The following is a 27,588-nucleotide window of genomic DNA, read 5'->3' on the forward strand; positions in this document are numbered from 1 at the left end:
GGTCATTTTACCGTAAAAGGAGAAAATAAACCTGCAGCTTTTATCTGGCAGACGTGTTTTTTCCTGTTGGGGGTTTTTCTGTGTTTGTGTTTCTGTGAACTTTGATCAGTTTCAAACAAGCATGGCGTCCATCAGCAGACAGACGAGCAGCGTCTTCTTCTTAATCCTAACGGTTTTCCTCCCAGCATGCACCGGGACAGGTCAGTCTTCCTCCTCCTGCTCTTCTTCTTCTTCTTGGTCTGTTTTCGTTCTTCTGGTTCCTTCAGATTGTTCTCCCTGAGGAGCAGAACCGTCTGCAGCTTTGGCCTGATCCAACTTTAACCATCACCAGAAACAGGGCAGCAAAATTAGATAAAAAAACTTTACTATATTTTCATTGTAATTTAACTAAAAATTGCATCTTATTAAAAATGTAAACTGAAGCAGCTTTTGCTACATTGACAGTTCTTATGTTGAATTTTAGTTCCAATAGTTTTAGTAAAATAAATAAATAGTTTTTCTGCAGGCTAATGAACTAAAAGCAAATGACATGTCATGTCTTTGGCAGCAATGTTGGATTTAGTTTTTTTCCAGATGTTTTCTTTCATTAGAGCTGTTTGCATCGATGCTACATTAGCCTCAAAACAGAAGGCAGACAAACGCGTGACCATAAATAAAACACGACGAGCCACAGAAACGATTGATTGATTGATTGATTGGTTGATTGATTGATTGGTAAAGTTATGCTACCATGTTAGCTTTGAATGAAACAGCTTTAATTTTATTATTATTGGTACAAAACTACAGAATTATTAGCCGTTCCTCAATTCGTTAGAACGTGAGTACGGACTCGTGTCCTCTCCAAGTCCGTTCTTGACTAGAACCCAGGAAAGTCTGGACTCTGGGAGAAACGGGAGAAGAATAAATCTGGTTTAATTGGAACAGCAGCGTACTGATGACATCACCACATTCAAAGCTCGTCTGGAGCTGCATTTCACCTCCTGTTATTAATAGTATCTAGATAATAATAAATTATGACTTTATCATTTAGTGGAGGAATAATAATGAACAGAGTCAGATAAACAAAAATCAGAGGAATTTGGCTGTTTGGTTCTCTGTTCACAGTAAATCCAGCCAGTAGACATTAGCAGGTTCTCTCTGCAGGATCATCTCCTCTCCGTCTGCAGTGATGCTGAATCACACAAACTTCCTCTTCTGACAGAATGTTTTTTTCTCAGATTAGACATTAATGCCAGATAAACGTGATCTGCTGCCCTAGCGTTTCCATGGCAGCAGATGAAGAGACCCTGTGTGAAAAAAATCGATTTGCCGGTTATATTGTGATAATCGGCTGCCCAAGATAACATCGATATTTCATTTCCCAGTATCGATAAAAACAACTTAAAAATAAACTTTTCCTTAACAAAATGATGCTAAATGTGCTACCTCTTCACCTCCACCCTGGTAGATGGCGCTGTGGAAGACATGGACAAACTCAAACCACAAACAAGATGGAAACCAAAAGAACAAAATTATCAATATTTTCTGATGAACATATACAGTACCTGATTTTTTATCTATACATTTAACTTTGATGGGAAAAATATTACATAGTGATGGTATTGCATTATCACCCAACTATCGTGATACGTATCGTATCGCAACACCCATGCCAATAATAACCTCTGGTTCTGATGAAGGTGACCCGGTTCTGATGAAACGCTGCTCCGTTGATGTTTCCCTCCAGGGGGAGCCTTCCTGCTCAGACATGAGGCCAGTGGGTTCTTCCATCGGACCCGTCGGGCCAACACGTTCCTGGAGGAGCTGAGGCAGGGGAACCTGGAGCGGGAATGTTATGAGGAGAAATGTTCCTACGAGGAGGCCAGGGAGATCATTCCCCATTCCCAGCAGCTGGTGAGTCGGACTCGGCCGTTTTATCCTCCTGTGTCTTTGTCTTCGACTCGTTTTGACTCTCCTGTGTGTCCTCTGCATTCAGGAGAACTTCTGGAGAACATACACAGGTACTGCTAAACGGAACGTCTCCAGTTCCTCCTGTGAGAACCCATCCTAACCCATCCTGTTCCCGTCGTTTTCAGTCGTGGACCCCTGCCTGTCGTCCCCCTGTAGCAACGGAGCGACCTGCACCCGGCACTTCCACACCTACGTCTGCAAATGCGCTGCAGGTTTCCATGGATCCAAATGCGACAAAGGTAGGAAGGTCACACAGCCTGAACTCTGACCTGTGGCTCTCCTTCTTGGTCTGGAAGATGTTCTCTACCCTTCCCCCTGCAGTACGTTCAACCTCCACCAGATGTCGCCACAGAAACGGAGGCTGCGAGCATTTCTGCAGAGTTAACCCGGATCGCTCCAAAGTCTGCTTCTGCGCTCCTGGTTATGGTCTGGATCAGGACAACAGCACCTGTCTGCCTCAAGGTCTGCGCTCCAATGGAGGTCCATGTTCTGGGACCTTCTGTGTGACCTTCCTACCTTTGTCGAACATAAAGGATCTGAATGAGAATGGGCCGCTGGTCTGGGTGTCCCGGATTATTCCTGGAACCAAGGTTCCTCAGCAGACGTCTGCTTTGGTAGACTACTCCAAATTAGGGTTCCCTCAGTTTGGACATTAGTAGAAAAAGAAAAAATTAGTTTTCTTTCGTATTTGACGGGAAGTTTAACAAAATCAAACCATCAAGTTGTAATCCCCATGACTCCTTGGACTTCATGGCTCTGCTGAAGTTTCATCTTTTTGCTATAGATCCAGTCGTCTGTGGAAGACCGTTGGTGAATTTTGCCCCGAGGGTAGTTAACGGACAGATCTGCCCCAAAGGACACTGTCCCTGGCAGGTAAGTCCTACGCGACATTTAGCAAGAATGCGGCAAACTATAGAGTAAACGGATGTGTCTCCAGGCGGTGCTGTACGAACATAGCCGGTTCACCTGTGGAGCCATCGTCCTGTCCGACGTGTGGATTCTAACCGCAGCTCACTGCGTCTGGAGGAAGCCGTCGGCCATCTTCCACATCGATGTAGGTGAGGTGATGCGAAGTCGTTTCAGGTCTAACTCACTGCCCGGGTCTTTCAATTGTGCTTAAGCTAAACGTGTGCTGACTTTCAAGGGAAGCATGACCTAAAGGCCACGGAGAAAACGGAACAGCGGCGGCGTGTGCTCAACATCACGATCCACCCCGACTACAACAGCTCCACCTCCGACAGCGACCTGGCCCTGCTAAAGCTTCACCGCCCAGTCAAGCTCGGCCGCTACGTCGTTCCAATCTGCCTGCCTGCTCGGAACAGCACCTTCGCTTGGACGCTGTCCACCGTCCGCCACGCCACCGTCTCCGGATGGGGTCGCCTGGTGGAGGCCGGTCCGACCGCTCGGTTCCTGCAGCGTCTGGTGCTGCCGAGGGTCCCGCTGCAGGAGTGCCGCCTCCACACCCAGCTCAACATCACCAAAAACATGTTCTGTGCAGGGTACAGGAAAGGCGGACAGGACGCCTGCGAAGGCGACAGCGGCGGCCCGCTGGTGATGCGGTACAAGAAGACCTGGTTCCTGACGGGCGTGGTGAGCTGGGGCAACGGCTGCGCCAAGGAGAACATGTACGGCGTTTACGCCAAGGTCAACAACTTCCTGGATTGGATGGAGTCTGTAATGGCGACTGGCTGAAACTTTTCGGTCACTGCGGCGATTAGTAACTCAACGGGTCAGAAAAGTAGTTCCCTACAAACCAAACAAGATTTTAGCTAAAAATCTGGAATTACTGTTTTCTTTTGTGAATATCTGGACATTAGTGAATAATTTGGTATAAAGTCTGAAATATTTTAACTCTGGTTTGTATCTGTAGAAATGTCTGTTTGTACCAACGGTGATCAGCTGCTTGAAATTAAAGGCAAAAACTCATAATTCTGTCATTTTGGTTGAAATAAATATGTATAAACAGGATAAGCTGCTTCTTTATTTCTAGATTTATGGTTTATGAAACATTGAATGCAAAAGATGCCTGATAAATAAGACCTTAAAATCCCTCTGCAGGTCAGAGGGAGCGATGGTCCAGGTGGAACAGACTCATTCGTAACATCCCAGCTCACTAGAACAGGCGTCCTAATGAAGGAAGTTAGCATTGTTAGCTCGTCCAGACATAACTGACCCTGAAGCCACCAAGCTAACGTGTTTGTTGGTTCTGAAGGGACTTAGGCTACATTCGCACTGCAGGCCTTGATGCTCAATTCTGATTTTTTTGAGAAATACGATTTTTTTTTTGCGTGTCCATTTACATTTCCAAATAAATGCGACTTGTATGTGATCTCCTGTGTGAACTGCATTCATACAATTAAAGTGTCCCACATGCCCAGTAGTGGACGCAATGATGTCACAAGACAGCGTGCTATGTGTTTGCGGAAGTAAACATGGATGGTAGCGCTGGAACGCGTCAAGCGATCTTTCCCAGCCTTAAAAACTCAATCTTTTCAAGATGGTTAAACATAAATACTGCTAAACGCATCATCGTCCACCATGGTTGTTGTTTTTCGTGCTGCCTCTACTTAGCAAGATGCAGAATATTGACTTTTGTCGGGTATTGATGGCGTTAAGTTCGGATGAATGCGACCTGGCCGCATTTGAAAAGATCAGATTTGTATCAGATCCAGGACCACAGAGCCAAACGGTCTCTTTCTTGGTATGTAGGACTTAAAGGTATAGTGGAGGATGTTCAAAATCAGTGGTCTTCCTAACTATTAATCATTCTGGTGATATGTTCATGTAAGGACGTCCTACATGCTTGTCCCCATTCTCACTTAGAAAGTTAGAATATGAACGATGCAAACAGCATCTTTTAAACAGAGCGTGCATGAGGAGAAATGTGCTCGTGCACGCCTTGGAACGCATTTAATAAGCGTTCCCTCTCCAGACTGGGTACAGGGTTGTGCATGTGTGTTTTTATTTTAAGTGAAGAGGGCGGGTCTTTTCTAAAATTCGCAAAATTCCTCCACCATACCTTTAATTTGGACCCAAATCAGACCGATTTACGTGACGTCTCTAACATGTCCGATATATATGTGTCCCAATCTCTTCTTTAGGTGCTTTACACCCAAGTTAGCATGAATCACTATAACCACATGGGGCCATTTTCTTTTCACATGGATCTAAAAATGAGCAGATTTCAGTTGAAGGAAAACATAAATGTTCTAAGTTTTCATCTGGGCATCAAACGCTGGCAGGAAGTAAAAAAATTGAGGTTAGCTTTAATCTAACCGCTTTCTTGCTAGTTGTTTTTTTCTTACTGTGAAGATTAAAATGTCTTTAAACAATGATGACCTTATAAAAACATTTATTATGGAGAGTATTTAGAGTATTAGGGCGAGGCTAGAGATTTTTTTTTATTTTGAGAATCGTAAGAATCGTAATATTATGAGAATAAAGTTATAAAATTACCAGAAATTGGGCAGGATGTCAAAGTGGACTCAGGTTGCTGTATGACTTTATTCTCGTAATTTTACGAATAAAAAAAATCTCTAGCCTGGCCCTAATACTTAATAACACTTTATTAATCCCAAAGGAAAATTAGATATGGATATCAATCTAATCCAGGATAATCTACAGTCTCACCAGTTCCTTCTTTGAATGTAGAAGATAAATGCTTACATCTCATGTGCCGCCTTATTTCAATTCATCATTTGAAACATTTGAATTAAACTTTATTTTTGTCATTCTTATCCTCTGGCCACCCCACTGGCCACCCCACTGGCCTCCCCACTGGCCACCCCACTGGCCTCCCCACTGGCCACCCCACTGGCCACCCCACTGGCCTCCCCACTGGCCACCCCACTGGCCACCCCACTGGCCACCCCACTGGCCTCCCCACTGGCCACCCCACTGGCCTCCCCACTGGCCTCCCCACTGGCCACCCCACTGGCCTCCCCACTGGCCTCCCCACTGGCCACCCCACTGGCCTCCCCACTGGCCACCCCACTGGCCTCCCCACTGGCCACCCCACTGGCCTCCCCACTGGCCTCCCCACTGGCCTCCCCACTGGCCTCCCCACTGGCCTCCCCACTGGCCACCCCACTGGCCTCCCCACTGGCCACCCCACTGGCCTCCCCACTGGCCTCCCCACTGGCCTCCCCACTGGCCAGCCCACTGGCCTCCCCACTGGCCACCCCACTGGCCACCCCACTGGCCTCCCCACTGGCCTCCCCACTGGCCTCCCCACTGGCCTCCCCACTGGCCACCCCCACTGCCCACCCCACTGGCCACCCCACTGGCCTCCCCACTGGCCTCCCCACTGGCCACCCCACTGGCCTCCCCACTGGCCTCCCCACTGGTCACCCCACTAGCCACCCCACTGGCCACCCCACTGGCCACCCCACTGGCCTCCCCACTGGCCTCCCCACTGGCCACCCCACTGGCCTCCCCACTGGCCTCCCCACTGGCCTCCCCACTGGCCTCCCCACTGGCCACCCCACTGGCCACCCCACTGGCCACCCCACTGGCCTCCCCACTGGCCTCCCCACTGGCCTCCCCACTGGCCACCCCACTGGCCACCCCACTGGCCACCCCACTGGCCACCCCACTGGCCACCCCACTGGCCACCCCACTGGCCTCCCCCACTGGCCACCCCACTGGCCACCCCACTGGCCACCCCACTGGCCTCCCCACTGGCCTCCCCACTGGCCACCCCACTGGCCACCCCACTGGCCTCCCCACTGGCCACCCCACTGGCCACCCCACTGGCCACCCCACTGGCCACCCCACTGGCCTCCCCACTGGCCTCCCCACTGGCCTCCCCACTGGCCACCCCACTGGCCTCCCCACTGGCCACCCCACTGGCCACCCCACTGGCCTCCCCACTGGCCACCCCACTGGCCACCCCACTGGCCACCCCACTGGCCTCCCCACTGGCCTCCCCACTGGCCTCCCCACTGGCCTCCCCACTGGCCACCCCACTGGCCTCCCCACTGGCCTCCCCACTGGCCTCCCCACTGGCCACCCCACTGGCCTCCCCACTGGCCTCCCCACTGGCCACCCCACTGGCCACCCCACTGGCCTCCCCACTGGCCTCCCCACTGGCCACCCCACTGGCCTCCCCACTGGCCACCCCACTGGCCTCCCCACTGGCCTCCCCACTGGCCTCCCCACTGGCCACCCCACTGGCCTCCCCACTGGCCTCCCCACTGGCCTCCCCACTGGCCTCCCCACTGGCCACCCCACTGGCCTCCCCACTGGCCACCCCACTGGCCACCCCACTGGCCTCCCCACTGGCCTCCCCACTGGCCACCCCACTGGCCTCCCCACTGGCCTCCCCACTGGCCTCCCCACTGGCCTCCCCACTGGCCTCCCCACTGGCCTCCCCACTGGCCACCCCACTGGCCACCCCACTGGCCTCCCCACTGGCCTCCCCACTGGTCACCCCACTGGCCTCCCCACTGGCCTCCCCACTGGCCTCCCCACTGGCCACCCCACTGGCCACCCCACTGGCCTCCCCACTGGCCACCCCACTGGCCACCCCACTGGCCACCCCACTGGCCACCCCACTGGCCTCCCCACTGGCCACCCCACTGGCCACCCCACTGGCCACCCCACTGGCCACCCCACTGGCCACCCCACTGGCCACCCCACTGGCCTCCCCACTGGCCACCCCACTGGCCTCCCCACTGGCCTCCCCACTGGCCTCCCCACTGGCCACCCCACTGGCCTCCCCACTGGCCTCCCCACTGGCCACCCCACTGGCCTCCCCACTGGCCACCCCACTGGCCACCCCACTGGCCACCCCACTGGCCACCCCACTGGCCTCCCCACTGGTCACCCCACTGGCCTCCCCACTGGCCACCCCACTGGCCACCCCACTGGCCTCCCCACTGGCCTCCCCACTGGCCACCCCACTGGCCTCCCCACTGGCCTCCCCACTGGCCACCCCACTGGCCACCCCACTGGCCACCCCACTGGCCACCCCACTGGCCTCCCCACTGGTCACCCCACTGGCCTCCCCACTGGCCACCCCACTGGCCACCCCACTGGTTGTCCCACTGGCCGCCCCACTGACCACCCCACTGGTTGTCCCACTGGCCTCCCCACTGGCCTCCCCACTGGTCACCCCACTGGCCTCCCCACTGGCCTCCCCACTGGCCTCCCCACTGGTCACCCCACTGGCCTCCCCACTGGCCTCCCCACTGGCCACCCCACTGGCCACCCCACTGGCCACCCCACTGGCCACCCCACTGGCCTCCCCACTGGTCACCCCACTGGCCTCCCCACTGGCCACCCCACTGGCCTCCCCACTGGCCTCCCCACTGGTCACCCCACTGGCCTCCCCACTGGCCACCCCACTGGCCACCCCACTGGCCTCCCCACTGGCCTCCCCACTGGTCACCCCACTGGCCTCCCCACTGGCCTCCCCACTGGCCACCCCACTGGCCACCCCACTGGCCACCCCACTGGCCACCCCACTGGCCTCCCCACTGGTCACCCCACTGGCCACCCCACTGGCCACCCCACTGGCCTCCCCACTGGTCACCCCACTGGCCTCCCCACTGGCCTCCCCACTGGCCACCCCACTGGCCACCCCACTGGCCTCCCCACTGGCCTCCCCACTGGCCTCCCCACTGGCCACCCCACTGGCCTCCCCACTGGCCTCCCCACTGGCCACCCCACTGGCCACCCCACTGGCCTCCCCACTGGTCACCCCACTGGCCTCCCCACTGGCCTCCCCACTGGCCACCCCACTGGCCACCCCACTGGCCACCCCACTGGCCTCCCCACTGGTCACCCCACTGGCCTCCCCACTGGCCTCCCCACTGGCCACCCCACTGGCCTCCCCACTGGCCTCCCCACTGGCCACCCCACTGGCCTCCCCACTGGCCTCCCCACTGGCCTCCCCACTGGCCTCCCCACTGGCCTCCCCACTGGCCTCCCCACTGGCCACCCCACTGGCCTCCCCACTGGCCTCCCCACTGGCCACCCCACTGGCCACCCCACTGGCCACCCCACTGGCCACCCCACTGGCCTCCCCACTGGCCACCCCACTGGCCTCCCCACTGGCCTCCCCACTGGCCACCCCACTGGCCACCCCACTGGCCTCCCCACTGGCCACCCCACTGGCCACCCCACTGGCCACCCCACTGGCCTCCCCACTGGCCTCCCCACTGGCCTCCCCACTGGCCACCCCACTGGCCACCCCACTGGCCACCCCACTGGCCTCCCCACTGGCCACCCCACTGGCCTCCCCACTGGCCACCCCACTGGCCACCCCACTGGCCTCCCCACTGGCCACCCCACTGGCCACCCCACTGGCCACCCCACTGGCCACCCCACTGGCCACCCCACTGGCCTCCCCCACTGGCCTCCCCACTGGCCACCCCACTGGCCTCCCCACTGGCCACCCCACTGGCCACCCCACTGGCCACCCCACTGGCCACCCCACTGGCCTCCCCACTGGCCACCCCACTGGCCACCCCACTGGCCTCCCCACTGGCCTCCCCACTGGCCTCCCCACTGGTCACCCCACTGGCCAGTGTAAATTTGATGTGCATCAGTTGTCCTTTATGCACAGCCAATGACGTAATATTAAAAATCACACAATAAACCAGGATCTTTACTGAAGTCTGTTTGATTTCTACAGGCAGGTTTATCACTATAGAAGATTCAGACCCTGAAATTATGGTTTTTATTTTCAGTGGCGACACTGGCTACAAATGGTCTTTGGTTCACCAGCAGAGGGCGCCACAGCACTGCTGTTTGAGAATCAGATCATATGACTGACCTTAAAGTAAACTATTGCTAAACATTAGATTTTCTTTTCTTTTTTTTGGGGGGGGGGGGGCAAAGGTTCTCAGCAGGCAGGCAGATTGGAACGCTTCTCAGTTTTCAGCACAGAGCAAATAAAAGTGTTTTCATTCCCATATCTTGGTTCTTCTTATACCTTCTGCCAGGAGGTCAGATCCAGATTTCACCCTTTGCCTCCTTTGTTGGTCTAATTGTTTGATATCTAGATCAGTCCCAGGAGAGGCATTGATTTGCTGAATTTGGTCAACAGATTTATGAACAACAGATCTTTACGCTCTTGAACCTGAGGGCATGGGTCAGTTAGTGTTTCATCACCGCAGGTCTCTCCATGTGACCAACAGGAGCCCAGTGGTGGCGGGGGAGTGCTGGACACTTTGTACCTTTATGTCCCGATGGTAGAGCAGCGATGGTAGCTTTCTGATGTAACCGCCATGTGGCCGAGAGTCTTCATCACCTTCGTCTTGACGCTGCAGGGCTCCCAGCCAGCCTCAGGTGAGGAAGGTCCAGACTAAACCATTGTAGATTCAGAACGACCAGAAGCTTCTTATTTCCATTTATAACAAACTAGCTGCCTGGTGGGCTAACATCTGCACAGGGTCCAGATAAATGGAGGTGTTTTAGTGTCCTGCTGTATGCCTCACCCACTCAACCAGTCATGAAAACTGAAATAATTGAGTTCAGCAACTGATCAAGAGCTTCTGGGAGCCGTTAGCCACAATGAAGGTCTGCACTGGTCTGCAGTGCTTTGATTAGCATTGAGTAGATCTGCCTCTGATGGTTTTTGCTTGAAGGAAAGTTCTCTTGTTTCCATAAAGAAGAAAAAATAAAGTGCACTCATGTTCTCAGAGGTTAATCTGCAGAACATCTGAAGATGAGAGAAGCTGCACCTTCACAAAGGTCAGACCAGTGTTGGTGGAGGCTGGGATCTGCTAAAGATGATCGTCAAAGGGTTCTAAAAACAAGCGCATGTTCTTTCAGTAAAGTCAAGCATGCAGGGAATATGAAGGACCACTGATTTTCTAGAATATTTAATTCTATTCCGTTTATTTCTATAGCTCCATTTCACATCATGTCATGCCAAGCTCCAACATCTAGAAACAAAGGTGTTGATGGCAGCAGCACAGCTGATATTTCTCTCCAGGATGGAGTCACAGCCAAACAGGAACAGACCAGATGAAGCTACTATGAGAAAAAGCAGAGAGAGCAGAACGTTAGAGATTGAACTAACAGATTCTGCAGAGTGGGAGAATAGAGATAGAATGAAGCAGAATGATGAAAAAGGGGGTCCCTATGTCCTCCAGCAGTCTAAGCCTATAGCAGCAGAACTATAGAGATAGCTCAGGATAACCTGAGCCACTCTAACTAGAAGCTTTATCAAAAAGGAAAGTTTTAAGCCTAGCCTTAAAAGTAGACAGGGTGTCTGCCTCACGGACTAAAACTGGTAGTTGGTTCCACAGGAGAGGAGCCTGAGAACTAAAAGATCTGCCTCACATTCTACTTTTAGAAATTCTAGGAACCACTAGTAAACCTGCAGATTGAGAGCGAAGTGCTCTGTTAGGAACATAAGGAACAATCAGATCTCTGATATTAGACTGAGTTTGGCCAAAGCAAGTCTATTAACTCTGCAGACATTAGCGAGCAGGTGTTTGGTCATCAGTCATCAAATGGGCAAACGTACCTGTATAGCACCTGTTCAAACCAGGGAACTCAAAGCGCCTCACACCACATTCACCCATTCATGCACACGGTCACACACTGATGGTGGTGAGCTAGACTGTAGCCACAGCTGTGCTGGGACACACCTATAGAAGCTAGGCCGCCATGCACAGGTGCATACAGCATCAGTGAACCACGACTGGGATGGGCGGAGCTCAGCTTCATACCTACAACTGGTAACAGAGGAGGCTTTTCAGAACCTCTAGATAAAGCTTGGATCGAAGGAGCAGCTCCCAGAAACAGCTACCTGAAGACGCTGTGATGAGAGAAGGATGCACCATGGGGAGGACCAACTAGGATGGGTCTAAACTACTGGTACTAAAGTCATTTAGGGTAGTGATGGTGAGATGAAGATATATTGAACTGTTTGGGCTAATTGCTTCAATAATCCCCACAGTTCACGAAGCTTCGTGTGAACATGCTCCCACCTACTGGTGGAGTGCAGAACTACAGTTAGCAATAATAATCTGGGATTTTTTGCAATCGTTTTTCTTGTTTTTTTCCCATTTAAGTTCCTTTGAATTTGTCAATGATTGGTCTGTAAAATAAAATCTTTTTCTCTGTGTAAAATGTCTTAGAAGAGAAAAATCATTTAAGGTTTAATGTTTTTCTGCAATTTTAGTGAAATAAGCTCAAGCAGACAGTGAAAGAGCTGAAAGATGTGAGTCATTTTTATTCAAACATAATCGTTTTTCCACAGTTTTTGTTTTTAATCGGGTTGAAAGTTATGTGTTCAACCAATCTAGTTTGGCAGTGTTTTTACCCAATATACATTTGCTCTAGGACAAACTAATAAAAATAGTCACAATAGCCAAAATACTTTGGTAACGCTCTTTTACAGTACAGCAATAACCATGTAATAACACGGTAATAAGATAACAAGTCATTATTTACAAGTCAATTTTTTCACTATGTCATTCATTTATAAAAATCTTACTTTGCTTAATAAATATTTAGTTTGGAGCTAAATATTATTTAAAAAACGAAATATTTAATTTGCAAAGTAAATATTTCGTTTTTTAGCTTGAAGCTAAATATGTATTCAACAAACTTAATATTTAAATAAGTTTTTTTCTTTTTTCTAGTTTTTACTTTTATGGTACATCAATAACTATGCAATAACATGGTAATAACTTAGCAAGGAACATTATATTACTAGATCTAGATCACTAGATAACAACAAACAAGAAGAAGCGGACAAAGATGGCAGCTGGTTCTGGGTTTACTTCCAGGCCTGGATCAACGTTTAAACATTTTCATTCATCCCTGACTTTGTTCCACTGTCGGCTGATGAACTCTGCCTCTTGCTTTGGTCTTCAGTCTTTCTGGAGCCACAGAAGGCCCATGGCGTCCTGGTCCGGACCCGGCGCTACAACTCCGGCTGGTTTGAGGAGCTGAAAATGGGAGATCTAGAGCGGGAGTGTCTGGAGGAGACATGTAGCTTTGAAGAGGCCAGAGAGGTGTTTGAACACACGGAGCTGACGGTGCGTCATGTCAGAGATGCTACGACATTAGAGCTCCTTTGATCTAACTGATGAGACAGGATCCGTTAACTCCTGTTGGTTTCTTTTCTTTTCCTCAGAACGAGTTCTGGAAGAAATACTCTGGTGAGCAATGGTTGATCGACATGAGTTAGGGCTGAAGTATAGAGAGAGCTGAACATGTCTGCTGACCTCCAGGGTTTTATAAATAAACATTTCCACCATGAGTTCACCTTTATATTCTAATCAATGATCGTTTCTAATCTGTTTAAGTCCCTGACAGCTGTAAGTCCAGTCCCTGTCAGAACGGCGGGACCTGCATCCTGGACGGAGCGTCCTATGCCTGCTTATGTCTTCCTCAGTTCAGAGGACTCAACTGTGACCTCGGTGAGCATTGCGGAGTAAAAAATGTTGAGTTATGTCTGTTCTTAGCCTCACAGGCTCCAAACGAAGGTCATGAGAGAAATGAATGAGCCACACAGCTTCCTCAATGGCATGAAGGGGAGGACTGCTGCAGAGTAGATAAGATCTAAACCAGGCAGATTAGGTGTAAACTTGCTCTATTTGTCTGACTATAACCTCCGATGGACAGCAGAGGGCATCAGTTCAGGCAGCAACTGTTGATTCTCATCTCATGAAGAAGAAACTAAACAAAAATGTAGAAAAGTTTCGGTTTGGGGTTATTAATAACTGGTGTTTCATTGATTTATATGAGTCGTCATAAAGAGTCTGAAGATAGATCTATGTTTTCAGAGCAGCAGCAGGAGTCTGACAGCTGTCTGCTGCAGAACGGAGGCTGTGAACATTTCTGCCATGAGGACGACTATGGACGAAGACTAGCATGTTCGTGCGCTGGAGGGTACCACCTGGAGGCTGACGGGCGGAGCTGCATCTCAACAGGTTTACCTCAGAAAACCTTCACGTCCGACTGACTGCTCTAGTTCAGGCTTCCTGGAGGTCTGGGTCCCTGCACCTTCTCTGTTTTCAGGGTCTCCAGAGTCCTGTCCATGACCGCGTTATTGGATCCAGAGACATGATAACCATCTTGGTTATAAACACTGAGGCTCCAATTTCAGGGGCAGCCTATTATAAGGGCAGCCTACTTATAACCTCCAAAGGCTGCATTATTAGCCTCATTACATCACATCACTACGCCGAAGGCTGATCCACTCCACCAATTCCACCGCGTTCACACCAAACATGGATTCAGCCTTAAAGGCGTTTAATGCCTCAACTTGGACACCTTCCTATGACGTTATTGTATGGCAACACCACTCGGACAAACTGTATTGCTCCGTTTCTTAAAGTCGTAGGGAAGCGGCTGTTCCAATCGTTGCATTTTTTAATTCTCCCGAGTGGTGCACAACTTTACAGGAGTGAATAAAGTGAATGTGATTGGTCGATTATCAAAGGGGCGGGATTGTTGTGGCGGAAGGTTCCCAAGCAAGTTTGGTTGTGTCCGGTTTGTCGGAAGCATCTTGCTAACCAGTTGGCAACTTAGTGCTAGCAGGTTCCCAATGGGAAATTCCATTGGGACCAAGTAGCACTAAATTGGTGCCTTAGAAACGACGCTGTCAAGGAACGCTATGGACAGCGGAAACATGCAAGAGGAGGAGAGTTTAGTGTCGGAGGTCGTGGATGAGTCTCCTCCGTCATCCATTTTTTATTTAGAGGAGGAAAGCGGGGACGAAGATGTTGTGGAAGAGGACGCCAGGGCGGCAGAAGCTTGGTTTGGTGTAGAAGGCTTCCAGCCGTCCATGTTTGAGCCCTTGCCTCGCAACGCTGCCAGTTCTGTTAGCTCTACGCCTGCCGAAGACACAGACGTCCATCCCCGTGAACACTGGGACGCAACTCAATGGGAAAGGAAAGGATTCTGGTTTCAACCGTTGCGTATATTAGCTGCGACACATGAATCTAGATGCTATGACCGAAAACATTTGATTGACAGATGACCGTTGATATATGATTGGCCGAATTTAGGTGTTCAGGCTGACGTAGAACTAACTGGCCTGCAGAAGATAACGGGAAAAAAAACAGATTTTAAAACAGGATTTTTTTGTTTTTAAACAGAAATTTTCTACATTTTGTGACAATATGGTCTGATAAACATTTATATAGATGTTTAAACCAGAATGATTTGACATTTAATATGATTTCCCTACGGCTTTAAGAATCAGATCCCTTCTTGAGTCTCAACATATTATTTCCCATATCTGCTATTATTTAATGTTTCATCTGTGATCTAAAGTAGCGGAAAGTAGAAAACAATCAGTCAGTCTTGAAGGAAAGTCCTGCCGTCTACGACAGACTGAGTTCTGCCATTTAACAAGGAGACATTAAAAGTTTCAGCTTATGTTGGCAGAGGACAGATGGAACATCTTAAAAAATGACTTTCATAGACTTTAATATGGCTAACTGACCGAGCTAAAAGAGGCTAACCTGTTAGCTACTGAGCACAGCTCTCCACCTTTATATCGCGATCTAACAGTTAATTTGTTCACCATAAAGAGATCGGTCATTAGTCACGCTAACGCTACAGATGCTCCCGACTCGGCATGCGGCCGCTGCATTATGGCCGTTTCTTCATTCACAAAAACGTGACTACAGGCTGGTGTTCCTGCTCAATATGTTGAAAGGTGAGCTTCAATGACTGTCTGAGAGCGAAGCTCTCCCCAGATATACGCCTGAAAGCGCAGAGAAACAGATTGCTAACGGGACGAGCACGTAGGACGGCCTTACGTAAACACATCACCAGAATGACTGACAGTTAGAAGGACCACTGATTGAGATGATCCACCCGGAAATAAAAGATCTCCCTCTATATACAGTTAGCTTTACTGGAGGAATGATATGAAGAATGATTGAAGCTCGTCTTCACCAAGAGCTGCTGCAGATCCTCAGTCAGAATCCAGACAAAACTATTTAATTTATCCTCAATATTAGGGATAAAAAAAATGACTTCTCCATAAACGGGATTATTTAATAATTCCTCTAGTCTGATATATTTTTAAGAAGAGAGTAGATCACTTCCAGGCCTCATCGTTTCTGAGGTCTTCTAACGAGCTGCATCCTTTCATTAAAATGGTGATTTTTCTAAATGTTTTCAGCTTTTCAGACGTTTATCAGCAAAGTCCTGCATTATTGTTTTAGGTTTTATTCATATAGATGCGTTTAGTTTGATAAACTGCTGAGACACCAACATTTACTATTTAATATCACCTCAGAGTACAGTCTGTTAGGGGATTCAATAAATCAAATGTCTTAAAAATGATTCTTCTATTTATCTACGTTTGGTTGGAATAATTTGATGGAAACATTTAAAAATCAAATCGTTTAAATTTGTGGATTTCAAAAGATAAAAAATGTAAAGTTAAGTTGTTGGTTTATTGAAAAAACTGAGGCAGACATTCAAAAAAATCCAAAGAACCAGAAAACAGGAAAACCTCAGGGAACCTCAGAGACGAGGACGCAAATAACAACGACAAGGAACCAGCAAAGAGGGACTGAAGAGGAGGTGTATAAATGGGAGACAGAAACACAGACCAGGCTAATCAGCAGATTGGGAGCAGGTGTGGAGAGAGGAGTCTAGAAGGGAGCGAGGGAAAAACACAGGAGGGCAATAGAGGGCAAACAAGAAATACCTGAGAACATCCGATACAATCATAAATAACTAGAATGACACAAAATGGAAATAAAAATAATAAAGTAGAAAACACAAACTCAAAAAAGAAAACTTAAACAGAACCAAAAAATGCAGAGTCATGACACCGACAAGTTAACTCAGTCGATTTAAAGTTTCTAAATTAAAAGTTTTTAATGTTTTAACAGACTTGAAGAAATTCAAACAATGAAGTGACTCAAAGGAATGTTTATTTTCCCATTTTAAGTTAAACCCTTCAGTTTTCTCCACTAAAATCCTGTAATTGTTCAAACTTCATTAACTTCCAACCCTAATAGTTACCATAGTTACCTAGTTACTATAGTTACCACATCCAATGCACCAAACAGTCTGAATATTATTAACACAGCAGCAGCAAAGCCAGCCTGGTCCCTGATTGGCTACGATAATCTCTGAGTTCTGGAGGAACGCCGCTGCAGGCTCTCTGCTGCCATCTGGAGGTTTAACATGATAGTGACGTTTGATGTCATGTCTGTATGACCTCCACTGGCTAAAGATCAGCTTCTGATTCAGTCCCTGTTCTTCAGTCGGCCTCCCGAATAAAACGATTAGTAGGCAGAATTAGTTTATTTCCAACCTTTTGATCAGATTTTACACCCTGATACTCAGCTGATTTTCTACCAGTTCATAGGACCTCAGGTGCTCTACACACCTGGTGTCCCCGATATGGAAATAAACGTGCTTTGGCAACGCAGCGTGAGAACCAGAGCTATAGACATGGATGGTTTATAGTGTAATCAGTCTGCACAGCTGAAATAAAAACCTTTGATGGAGATAAATGCTGCTCTGATGTCGTTCTGCTGACATTTGAACACATTTTTTAGTCAGCGTGTCAAAAATGACCTTTATCTGATCTGTCCTCACCACATATATACGCTTTCACGGTTTCTGACGCCAGAAAGCGTTACGAACACTTCAAAGGAAAAGTCGCTCATATTCAGAATCCAAACTCCTGAAAGTTCTTTAAATGTGAAATGATTCCATCCTGTTCAATAAATGATCAGATTTTTAATTCAGAGTAATTTTCATGTGAATGTGCTTTACTGGAGGCATCCATGTTTGTCAAAGAACACTACTGCCACCTACTGGTTAGTGACGTCACGGTGCGGTATCGGCTGTTGATCAAGTCCCAGTGCTGTATCTGGTGTTTGTCACAACGCGCTATTATCCAAGTCATCTTGAAAACATTCTTCTTCCAAATGTTGGCTACATACACTATATTGCCAAAAGTATTTGCTCACCCATCCAAATTATTGGAATCAGGTGTTCCAATCACTTCCATGGCCACAGGTGTATAAATTCAAGCACCTAGGCATGCAGACTGTTTTTACAAACATTTGTGAAAGAATGGGTCGCTCTCAGGAGCTCAGTGAATTCCAGCGTGGAACTGTGATAGGATGCCACCTGTGCAACAAATCCAGTCGTGAAATTTCCTCGCTCCTAAATATTCCACAGTCAACTGTCAGCTGTATTATAAGAAAATGGAAGTTTTTGGGAACGACAGCAACTCAGCCACGAAGTGGTAGGCCACGTAAACTGACGGAGCGGGGTCAGCGGATGCTGACGCGCATAGTGCGAAGAGGTCGCCAACTTTCTGCAGAGTCAATCACTACAGACCTCCAAACTTCATGTGGCCTTCAGATTAGCTCAAGAACAGTGCGCAGAGAGCTTCATGGAATGGGTTTCCATGGTTGAGCAGCTGCATCCAAGCCATACATCACCAAGTGCAATGCAAAGCGTCGGATGCGGTGGTGTAAAGCACGCCGCCACTGGACTCTAGAGCAGTGGAGACGCGTTCTCTGGAGTGACGAATCGCGCTTCTCCATCTGGCAATCTGATGGACGGGTCTGGGTTTGGCGGTTGCCAGGAGAACGGTACTTGTCTGACTGCATTGTGCCAAGTGTAAAGTTTGGTGGAGGGGGGATTATGGTGTGGGGTTGTTTTTCAGGAGCTGGGCTTGGCCCCTTAGTTCCAGTGAAAGGAACTCTGAATGCTTCAGCATACCAAGACATTTTGGACAATTCCATGCTCCCAACTTTGTGGGAACAGTTTGGAGCTGGCCCCTTCCTCTTCCAACATGACTGTGCACCAGTGCACAAAGCAAGGTCCATAAAGACATGGATGACAGAGTCTGGTGTGGATGAACTTGACTGGCCTGCACAGAGTCCTGACCTCAACCCGATAGAACACCTTTGGGATGAATTAGAGCGGAGACTGAGAGCCAGGCCTTCTCGTCCAACATCAGTGTGCGACCTCACAAATGCGCTTCTGGAAGAATGGTCAAAAATTCCCATAAACACACTCCTAAACCTTGTGGACAGCCTTCCCAGAAGAGTTGAAGCTGTTCTAGCTGCAAAGGGTGGACCGACGTCATATTGAACCCTATGGATTAGGAACGGGATGTCACTTAAGCTCATATGTGAGTCAAGGCAGGTGAGCAAATACTTTTGGCAATATAGTGTATTACGGGTTTTTTCTCTGGCCAGAAGTTCGATGGCAAATCCTCCCTCTTCAAGTTGGCGATCCAACGACCAACCCGTCCGTGGAGGATCAGGAATCAGAAAGGTGGAATAACTCTTTTTTTTCACTTTTACCCGATGTATTCCAGCATCCAGCTGCCATGCACGTGGGCATTGTCAGTTTCACTATAGCTCTGGTGAATTTCAATGGTGAAGTCCTCTGGAAATCTTCAATAATTGTTGTTGATTGCAGATGTGTCTAGTAGTTCCCATTGATTTAGCTTGGAAAGCGGGGAGAATGGCGCTAGGCTTACCACACCGTGACGTCACTGCTGGAAGATGGCAGGAGGGAGGGGCTACTATATTTGGGCAAAAATGGCCGCTCCCAGACTCAGTGATCGCAATGGAAAATATTTCTTTGAAATTCATTAAATCGCTGCAAACGCCTTGGTTTTACGAATAAGTAATGAACTATTGATTATTCCTGGCAGAACATACTATTCCTTCAAATGAACAATACTCAGAATGAAACAAAGACACGTAATCTGATTTAAAATGTGACGCTCTTAGTTGGTGAGTTAGAATTACTTGATAGGAATAGATTGTTAAAATGTATTCACACATTTTTAAAGAATGAGGTGACCTGGAATGGATCCCTAATTAATAAAGAAATAGACATTTACTTGGTACCAAATCAATACTCTTGAAGGATTAAATTAAGTTTGTTTTTATATATTTTGACTTGAGGAATAGTAAAGAAATGTTTTCTTTGCTGTGTCAGAGCCGATAGCGTGCGGCATGATTCCTGTCCTACGGGACGTGACCGGAAACAGCCATCTGCTGAGGATTGTGGGAGGGACGGAGTGTCCGAAGGGTGAATGCCCCTGGCAGGTAGGTGGGAGCTAAAGGCGGAGTGGATCTGTTTCATGGAGGCATGTGACTCTTTCTGCCTGACAGTCTGGATGGTTACTGTAGAGCTGAACCTGATGACCACAGGTCGTCAAACCTGGACCGGTTGACTTGTTCTGTTCTGCTGTTTGAAGGTTTTGCTGAAGTATAAAGGCGAAGGTTTCTGTGGAGGAGTGATTTACGAACCAACATGGATCCTCACAGCCTCTCACTGCCTCACTGACACTGACCCACAGTTCCTGAAGGTGGTTGCAGGTAAAAATCTCTCATTTTTAAGCTGGGCGTACACTGTAGGTTTTTTTTTTCTCCCTTTTTGGGACGATTTTTCATTTGTGCGAGAATTTTTTGATCAGGCCGACTTTCAGCATAGTCGTTTGTCCTGCATCGTGTCGTATGCAGGGGGTAACGAGGGGCGATCAGCCTCTAACGACCACCTCCCTATCAGGAATCGTAAGGTCCAGAGAAAGTTACCGTCGTAAGGTGGTCGTGGGCATATAGCTCAGCGCACAAGCAAGGATTCTTCTTCTTCTTCTCAGATGTAAACCCAGCAGCATGGTGGGGGGGCAATGAGTGAAAGGGAGTTCTTTCTGTCAAACTGACAGACCGTAGTAGCCACGTTAGCTCAGCCATGTCTTTGTCCAAATACGTCGTCTCCTTTTCTTTTTAGGGCTTTCAGCACTAAATTGCCCAAATAGCCAAGGCAGCGCTTGAGATTCCTCTTCTACTGGTTTGGCTTCCGGATAGACGAGTCCGAGTAGCGCCATCTCACTGCGGAGCTCAGTCCCACGTTTTTAGACGTACAGTGTGAGCAGGTAGATCGCATCAGAGCGTCGAGACGCACAGTGTGAGAACAAACATGGTGAGCTGTGAACTTTTAAACCCTGCGATTGTGTCGTGCAGTGTGTAGCTGTGTGCTAAAATTGAAAAAATCGTACAGCGTATGCCCGACTTAACAGCAGAGCAGCTAACTAATAATTGTGACATCTCATACGCCTGAATAAAGGCTTGATTTCAACCAACTCCTTTGAATTTCCTTCTCTTGCTAAAGGCTAATGCCACGTTGAGGGTCTATGAACTTGGGTTCTAGGGGAAGGGGTCTTGCTGGATTTTCTTTGGTGAAATGTGTTTCTGTTCTGTCTTTCAGGCGAACACGACACCAGGGTTAACGAGTCTACTGAGCAGGTCATCCAAGTCGAGGAGATCATTATGCACCAGAACTATGTGATGAGAACTGTTGACAACGATATCGCCCTCCTTCGCCTAGCGTCTCCGATAGTTTACTCGCCATACGCAGTCCCTATCTGCCTGCCGACGCGAACACTGGCAGAACGTGAGCTCTGGGCGGTGGACCTGCACACAGTGAGCGGTTGGGGGAAGCGGAGCGAGAACGGGCCCATCTCCGTCCTCCTCAGGCGTACCAAGGTGCCGCGCATACGAAAGCAGACCTGTGTGGAGCAAAGCGGCGTGCCGCTCACCGAGAACATGTTCTGTGCCGGATACTTTGACGGTCGGAGTGACTCGTGTAAAGGCGACAGCGGCGGTCCACTGGTGACCAAGTATAAGAAAACATATTTCCTGCTGGGGATCGTGAGCTGGGGGAAGGGCTGCGCCCGACCAGGCAACTACGGCATCTACACTCGAGTGTCCAACTACCTGGAGTGGATCCACAACCAAACAGCAACACCGGCTCAGAGGGAAATCCCCACGGAGACGGTCCCCGGCTCTGCTACTGTTACTCTACAATAACTTTCCCAGAATTAAACACATTATTTACTCATTATAAATGTCTGAGAATCATTCATCCCAACAGATTAAAGTCAAACTGAAACAGTTGATCTTTGATGTCAGAGATGCATTAAACAGGTTCCTCCATGTCGGTCTGCATAAAAGGTTTCAACAATCTGTATTAGCGAGTCAGTAAAGACAATATTTTGTTGTTTGATTTTTACTTCTACCTGCTCCATCCAGCTGTTCCACCCAGCTGCTCCATGCAGCTGCTCCATCCAGCTGCTCCATCCAGCTGCTCCACCCAGCTGCTCCATGCAGCTGCTCCATCCAGCTGCTCCATCCAGCTGCTCCATGCAGCTGGATGGAGCAGCTGTTCCATCCAGCTGCTCCATCCAGCTGCTCCATCCAGCTGTTCCACCCAGCTGCTCCACGCAGCTGCTCCATCCAGCTGCTCCATCCAGCTGCTCCATCCAGCTGTTCCATCCAGCTGCTCCATCCAGCTGCTCCATCCAGCTGTTCCACCCAGCTGCTCCATCCAGCTGCTCCATCCAGCTGCTCCATGCAGCTGGATGGAGCAGCTGTTCCATCCAGCTGCTCCATCCAGCTGCTCCATCCAGCTGCTCCATCCAGCTGTTCCACCCAGCTGCTCCACGCAGCTGCTCCATCCAGCTGCTCCATCCAGCTGCTCCATCCAGCTGTTCCATCCAGCTGCTCCATCCAGCTGCTCCATCCAGCTGTTCCACCCAGCTGCTCCACGCAGCTGCTCCATCCAGCTGCTCCATCCAGCTGCTCCATCCAGCTGTTCCATCCAGCTGCTCCATCCAGCTGCTCCATCCAGCTGCTCCATCCAGCTGTTCCACCCAGCTGCTCCATCCAGCTGTTCCACCCAGCTGCTCCATGCAGCTGCTCCATCCAGCTGCTCCATCCAGCTGCTCCATCCAGCTGTTCCATCCAGCTGCTCCATCCAGCTGCTCCATCCAGCTGCTCCATCCAGCTGCTCCATGCAGCTGCTCCATCCAGCTGCTCCATCCAGCTGTTCCACCCAGCTGCTCCATGCAGCTGCTCCATCCAGCTGCTCCATCCAGCTGCTCCACCCAGCTGCTCCATGCAGCTGCTCCATCCAGCTGCTCCATCCAGCTGCTCCATGCAGCTGGATGGAGCAGCTGTTCCATGCAGCTGCTCCATCCAGCTGCTCCATCCAGCTGCTCCATCCAGCTGTTCCATGCAGCTGCTCCATCAAGCTGTTCCACGCAGCTGCTCCATCCAGCTGCTCCATCCAGCTGGCTAAATGTCTCTGTTAGCATCCAGGCTTGACCTCATGGCGTCTATATTATATATATACCATGAGGCCACGCCTCCCAGTCCACGGTGGGTTTTGTGTAATGATGGTTGCCATGGTGAACATTTAACCTTAGGATGCGTCTTCAGAAGGTAACATCTTTGGCGCATTTGTTGGTCCAGGACTGTAGACCTCTGCCAGCTGCAGCAGCATCTCCACCAGGTCAGGTCTTTGTTCTGGGCTTCAAACAGGTCACTCCAGAACCCATTAGTTGTTTCTTCCCCCAGTCGCTAAGTAGCCTGACCTTCCCTCTGTGGTTATACTGGCACTGGAGGCTGAATGTGGAGCCATCAGGCCACTGGGAGATGGAGGAGATTCCTCACATCTTAGATGATTCATTTCTTGTTTTCCATGATGTCACACAAGGAAGGAGTGTTTGATGTTCTTCCTTAAAGCTACAGGCTCCATTTAGATCAGTCTAACTAAACATTGATGACTAGAAAACTATTAACATTCTGAAATAAAGCTGTTAATCCTCACTGACCTAAAACAGGAAAAGTTTGGTTATAAAAACCAGATCTTTGTAAGCAGCATCTTTATTCATCCATTCATCAGCTGGGCTGGATTCTATAGACTTCCTGTGGGAAAGTCAATGAGACAAACTACAATTCAATCATCCATCCATCCATCCATCATTCATCCATCCATCCATTATCCATCCATCCATCCATCCATCCATCATTCATCCATCCATCCATTATCCATCCATCCATCCATCCATCCATCCATCATTCATCCATCCATCCATCATCCATCCATCCATCCATCCATCCATCCATCATCCATCCATCCATCCATCATTCATCCATCCATCCATTATCCATCCATCCATCCATCCATCCATCATTCATCCATCCATCCATTATCCATCCATCATCCATCCATCCATCATCCATCCATCCATCCATCCATCCATCCATCCATCAATCCATAATCTATCCATCCATCATCCATCCATCCATCATCCATCCATCCATCCATCATCCATCCATCCATCCATCATCCATCCATCCATCCATCATCCATCCATCCATCCATCCATCCATCCATCATCCATCCATCCATCCATCATCCATCCATCCATCCATCCATCCATCAATCCATAATCTATCCATCCATCATCCATCCATCCATCCATCATCCATCCATCCATCCATCCATCCATCCATCATCCATCCATCCATCCATCCATCAATCCATAATCTATCCATCCATCATCCATCCATCCATCCATCCATCATCCATCCATCCATCCATCCATCATCCATCCATCCATCCATCAATCCATAATCTATCCATCCATCATCCATCCATCCATCCATCATCCATCCATCCATCATCCATCCATCCATCATCCATCATCCATCCATCCATCCATCCATCCATCCATCCATCCATCATCCATCCATCCATCCATCCATCATCCATCCATCCATCCATCCATCAATCCATAATCTATCCATCCATCATCCATCCATCCATCCATCATCCATCATCCATCCATCCATCCATCCATCCATCCATCCATCCATCCATCAATCCATAATCTATCCATCCATCATCCATCCATCCATCCATCATCCATCCATCCATCCATCATCCATCAATCCATAATCCATCCATCCATCCATCATCCATCCATCCATCCATCCATCCATCCATCCATCCATCTATCCATCCATCAATCCATAATCTATCCATCCATCATCCATCTATCCATCCATCCATCATCCATCCATCCATCATCCATCCATCCATCCATCCATCATCCATCCATCATCCATCATCCATCCATCATCCATCCATCCATAATCTATCCATCCATCCATCCACCATCCATCATCCATCCATCATCCATCCATCATCCATCCATCATCCATCCATCCATCCATCATCCATCCATCCATCCATCAATCCATAATCTATCCATCCATCCATCCACCATCCATCCATCCATCCATCCATCCATCATCCATCCATCCATCCATCCATCATCCATCCATCCATCATCCATCCATCCATCCATCATCCATCCATCCATCCATCCATCCATCCATCCATCCATCATCCATCCATCCATCATCCATCCATCATCCATCCATCCATCATCCATCCATCCATCATCCATCCATCCATCCATCCATCCATCCATCCATCATCCATCCATCATCCATCATCCATCCATCATCCATCCATCCATCCATCATCCATCCATCCATCCATCATCCATCCATCCATCCATCCATCAATCCATAATCTATCCATCCATCCATCCACCATCCATCCATCATCCATCCATCATCCATCATCCATCCATCATCCATCCATCCATCATCCATCCATCCATCATCCATCCATCCATCCATCCATCATCCATCCATCATCCATCCATCCATCCATCATCCATCCATCCATCCATCATCCATCCATCCATCCATCCATCCATCCATCCATCAATCCATAATCTATCCATCCATCATCCATCCATCCATCCATCCATCATCCATCCATCCATCCATCATCCATCCATCCATCCATCCATCAATCCATAATCTATCCATCCATCCATCCACCATCCATCCATCCATCCATCCATCCATCATCCATCCATCCATCCATCCATCATCCATCCATCCATCATCCATCCATCCATCCATCATCCATCCATCCATCCATCCATCCATCCATCATCCATCCATCCATCATCCATCCATCATCCATCCATCCATCATCCATCCATCCATCCATCCATCCATCCATCATCCATCCATCCATCATCCATCCATCCATCCATCATCCATCCATCCATCATCCATCCATCTATCATCCATCCATCCATTTATCCATCCATCCATCCATCCATCATCCATCATCCATCCATCCATCCATCCATCCATCCATCCATCATCCATCCATCATCCATCCATCATCCATCCATCCATCCATCATCCATCCATCCATCCATCAATCCATAATCTATCCATCCATCCATCCACCATCCATCCATCCATCCATCCATCCATCATCCATCCATCCATCCATCCATCATCCATCCATCCATCATCCATCCATCCATCCATCATCCATCCATCCATCCATCCATCCATCCATCCATCCATCATCCATCCATCCATCATCCATCCATCATCCATCCATCCATCATCCATCCATCCATCATCCATCCATCCATCCATCCATCCATCCATCATCCATCCATCATCCATCATCCATCCATCATCCATCCATCCATCCATCATCCATCCATCCATCCATCATCCATCCATCCATCCATCCATCAATCCATAATCTATCCATCCATCCATCCACCATCCATCCATCATCCATCCATCATCCATCATCCATCCATCATCCATCCATCCATCATCCATCCATCCATCATCCATCCATCCATCCATCCATCATCCATCCATCATCCATCCATCCATCCATCATCCATCCATCCATCCATCATCCATCCATCCATCCATCCATCCATCCATCAATCCATAATCTATCCATCCATCATCCATCCATCCATCCATCCATCATCCATCCATCCATCCATCATCCATCCATCCATCCATCCATCAATCCATAATCTATCCATCCATCCATCCACCATCCATCCATCCATCCATCATCCATCATCCATCATCCATCCATCCATCCATCCATCCATCCATCATCCATCCATCCATCCATCCATCCATCCATCATCCATCCATCCATCATCCATCCATCATCCATCCATCCATCATCCATCCATCCATCATCCATCCATCCATCCATCCATCCATCATCCATCCATCCATCCATCATCCATCCATCCATCCATCCATCCATCCATCATCCATCCATCTATCATCCATCCATCCATCCATCCATCCATCATCCATCCATCCATCATCCATCCATCCATCCATCCATCATCCATCCATCCATCATCCATCCATCTATCATCCATCCATCCATCATCCATCCATCCATCATCCATCCATCCATCCATCCATCCATCCATCCATCCATCATCCATCCATCCATCCATCCACCATCCATCCATCCATCATCCATCCATCCATCCATCATCCATCCATCCATCCATCCATCCATCATCCATCCATCCATCCATCCATCAGCCATCCATCCATCCATCCATCATCCATCCATCATCCATCCATCCATCATCCATCCATCCATCCATCCATCATCCATCATCCATCATCCATCCATCAATCATCCATCCATCCATCATCCATCCATCCATCCATCATCCATCCATCCATCATCCATCTATCCATCATCCATCCATCCATCATCCATCCATCATCCATCCATCCATCCATCCATCATCCATCCATCCATCCATCCATCCATCCATCCATCCATCATCCATCCATCATCCATCCATCCATCATCCATCCATCCATCCATCCATCCATCCATCCATCATCCATCATCATCCATCATCCATCATCCATCCATCCATCATCCATCCATCCATCCATCCATCCATCATCCATCCAT

General features: G+C 48.9%; 2 protein-coding genes across 2 annotated transcripts; both read left to right on the forward strand.

Annotated features, from left to right (window-relative positions):
• The first annotated feature begins 46 nt into the window (after positions 1-46).
• On the forward strand, positions 47-21,781 carry f7 (coagulation factor VII). The gene is made up of 15 exons (XM_038297665.1): positions 47-200; positions 1,727-1,893; positions 1,976-2,000; positions 2,076-2,189; positions 2,272-2,412; positions 2,735-2,823; positions 2,888-3,008; positions 3,095-3,637; positions 12,790-12,953; positions 13,052-13,076; positions 13,224-13,337; positions 13,704-13,850; positions 19,870-19,979; positions 20,132-20,252; positions 21,142-21,781. The coding sequence occupies exons 1-15, from the start codon at positions 122-124 to the stop codon at positions 21,741-21,743; spliced, it is 2,562 nt and encodes an 853-aa protein (XP_038153593.1). The 5' UTR covers positions 47-121; the 3' UTR covers positions 21,744-21,781.
• Positions 9,990-13,189, forward strand: LOC119791621 (coagulation factor IX-like). Its single transcript, XM_038297827.1, has 3 exons — positions 9,990-10,245; positions 12,790-12,953; positions 13,052-13,189. The coding sequence occupies exons 1-3, from the start codon at positions 10,185-10,187 to the stop codon at positions 13,103-13,105; spliced, it is 279 nt and encodes a 92-aa protein (XP_038153755.1). The 5' UTR covers positions 9,990-10,184; the 3' UTR covers positions 13,106-13,189.
• Positions 21,782-27,588: the final 5,807 nt, after the last annotated feature.

Source organism: Cyprinodon tularosa, unplaced genomic scaffold, assembly GCF_016077235.1.
Source record: "Cyprinodon tularosa strain WSP-4 unplaced genomic scaffold, ASM1607723v1 ctg1103, whole genome shotgun sequence".
Taxonomy (NCBI): domain Eukaryota; kingdom Metazoa; phylum Chordata; class Actinopteri; order Cyprinodontiformes; family Cyprinodontidae; genus Cyprinodon; species Cyprinodon tularosa.

Coding starts and splice junctions, on each gene's coding strand:
- LOC119791621 (XM_038297827.1), top strand. CDS start 10,185: ATGTGGCCGAGAGTCTTCATCACCTTCGTCTTGACGCTGCAGGGCTCC. Junction 10,246..12,789: donor GGGCTCCCAGCCAGCCTCAG/GTGAGGAAGGTC, acceptor TTTGGTCTTCAG/TCTTTCTGGAGCCACAGAAG. Junction 12,954..13,051: donor TTGAACACACGGAGCTGACG/GTGCGTCATGTC, acceptor TCTTTTCCTCAG/AACGAGTTCTGGAAGAAATA.
- f7 (XM_038297665.1), top strand. CDS start 122: ATGGCGTCCATCAGCAGACAGACGAGCAGCGTCTTCTTCTTAATCCTA. Junction 2,413..2,734: donor CAGCACCTGTCTGCCTCAAG/GTCTGCGCTCCA, acceptor TTTTTGCTATAG/ATCCAGTCGTCTGTGGAAGA. Junction 13,338..13,703: donor AGGACTCAACTGTGACCTCG/GTGAGCATTGCG, acceptor CTATGTTTTCAG/AGCAGCAGCAGGAGTCTGAC.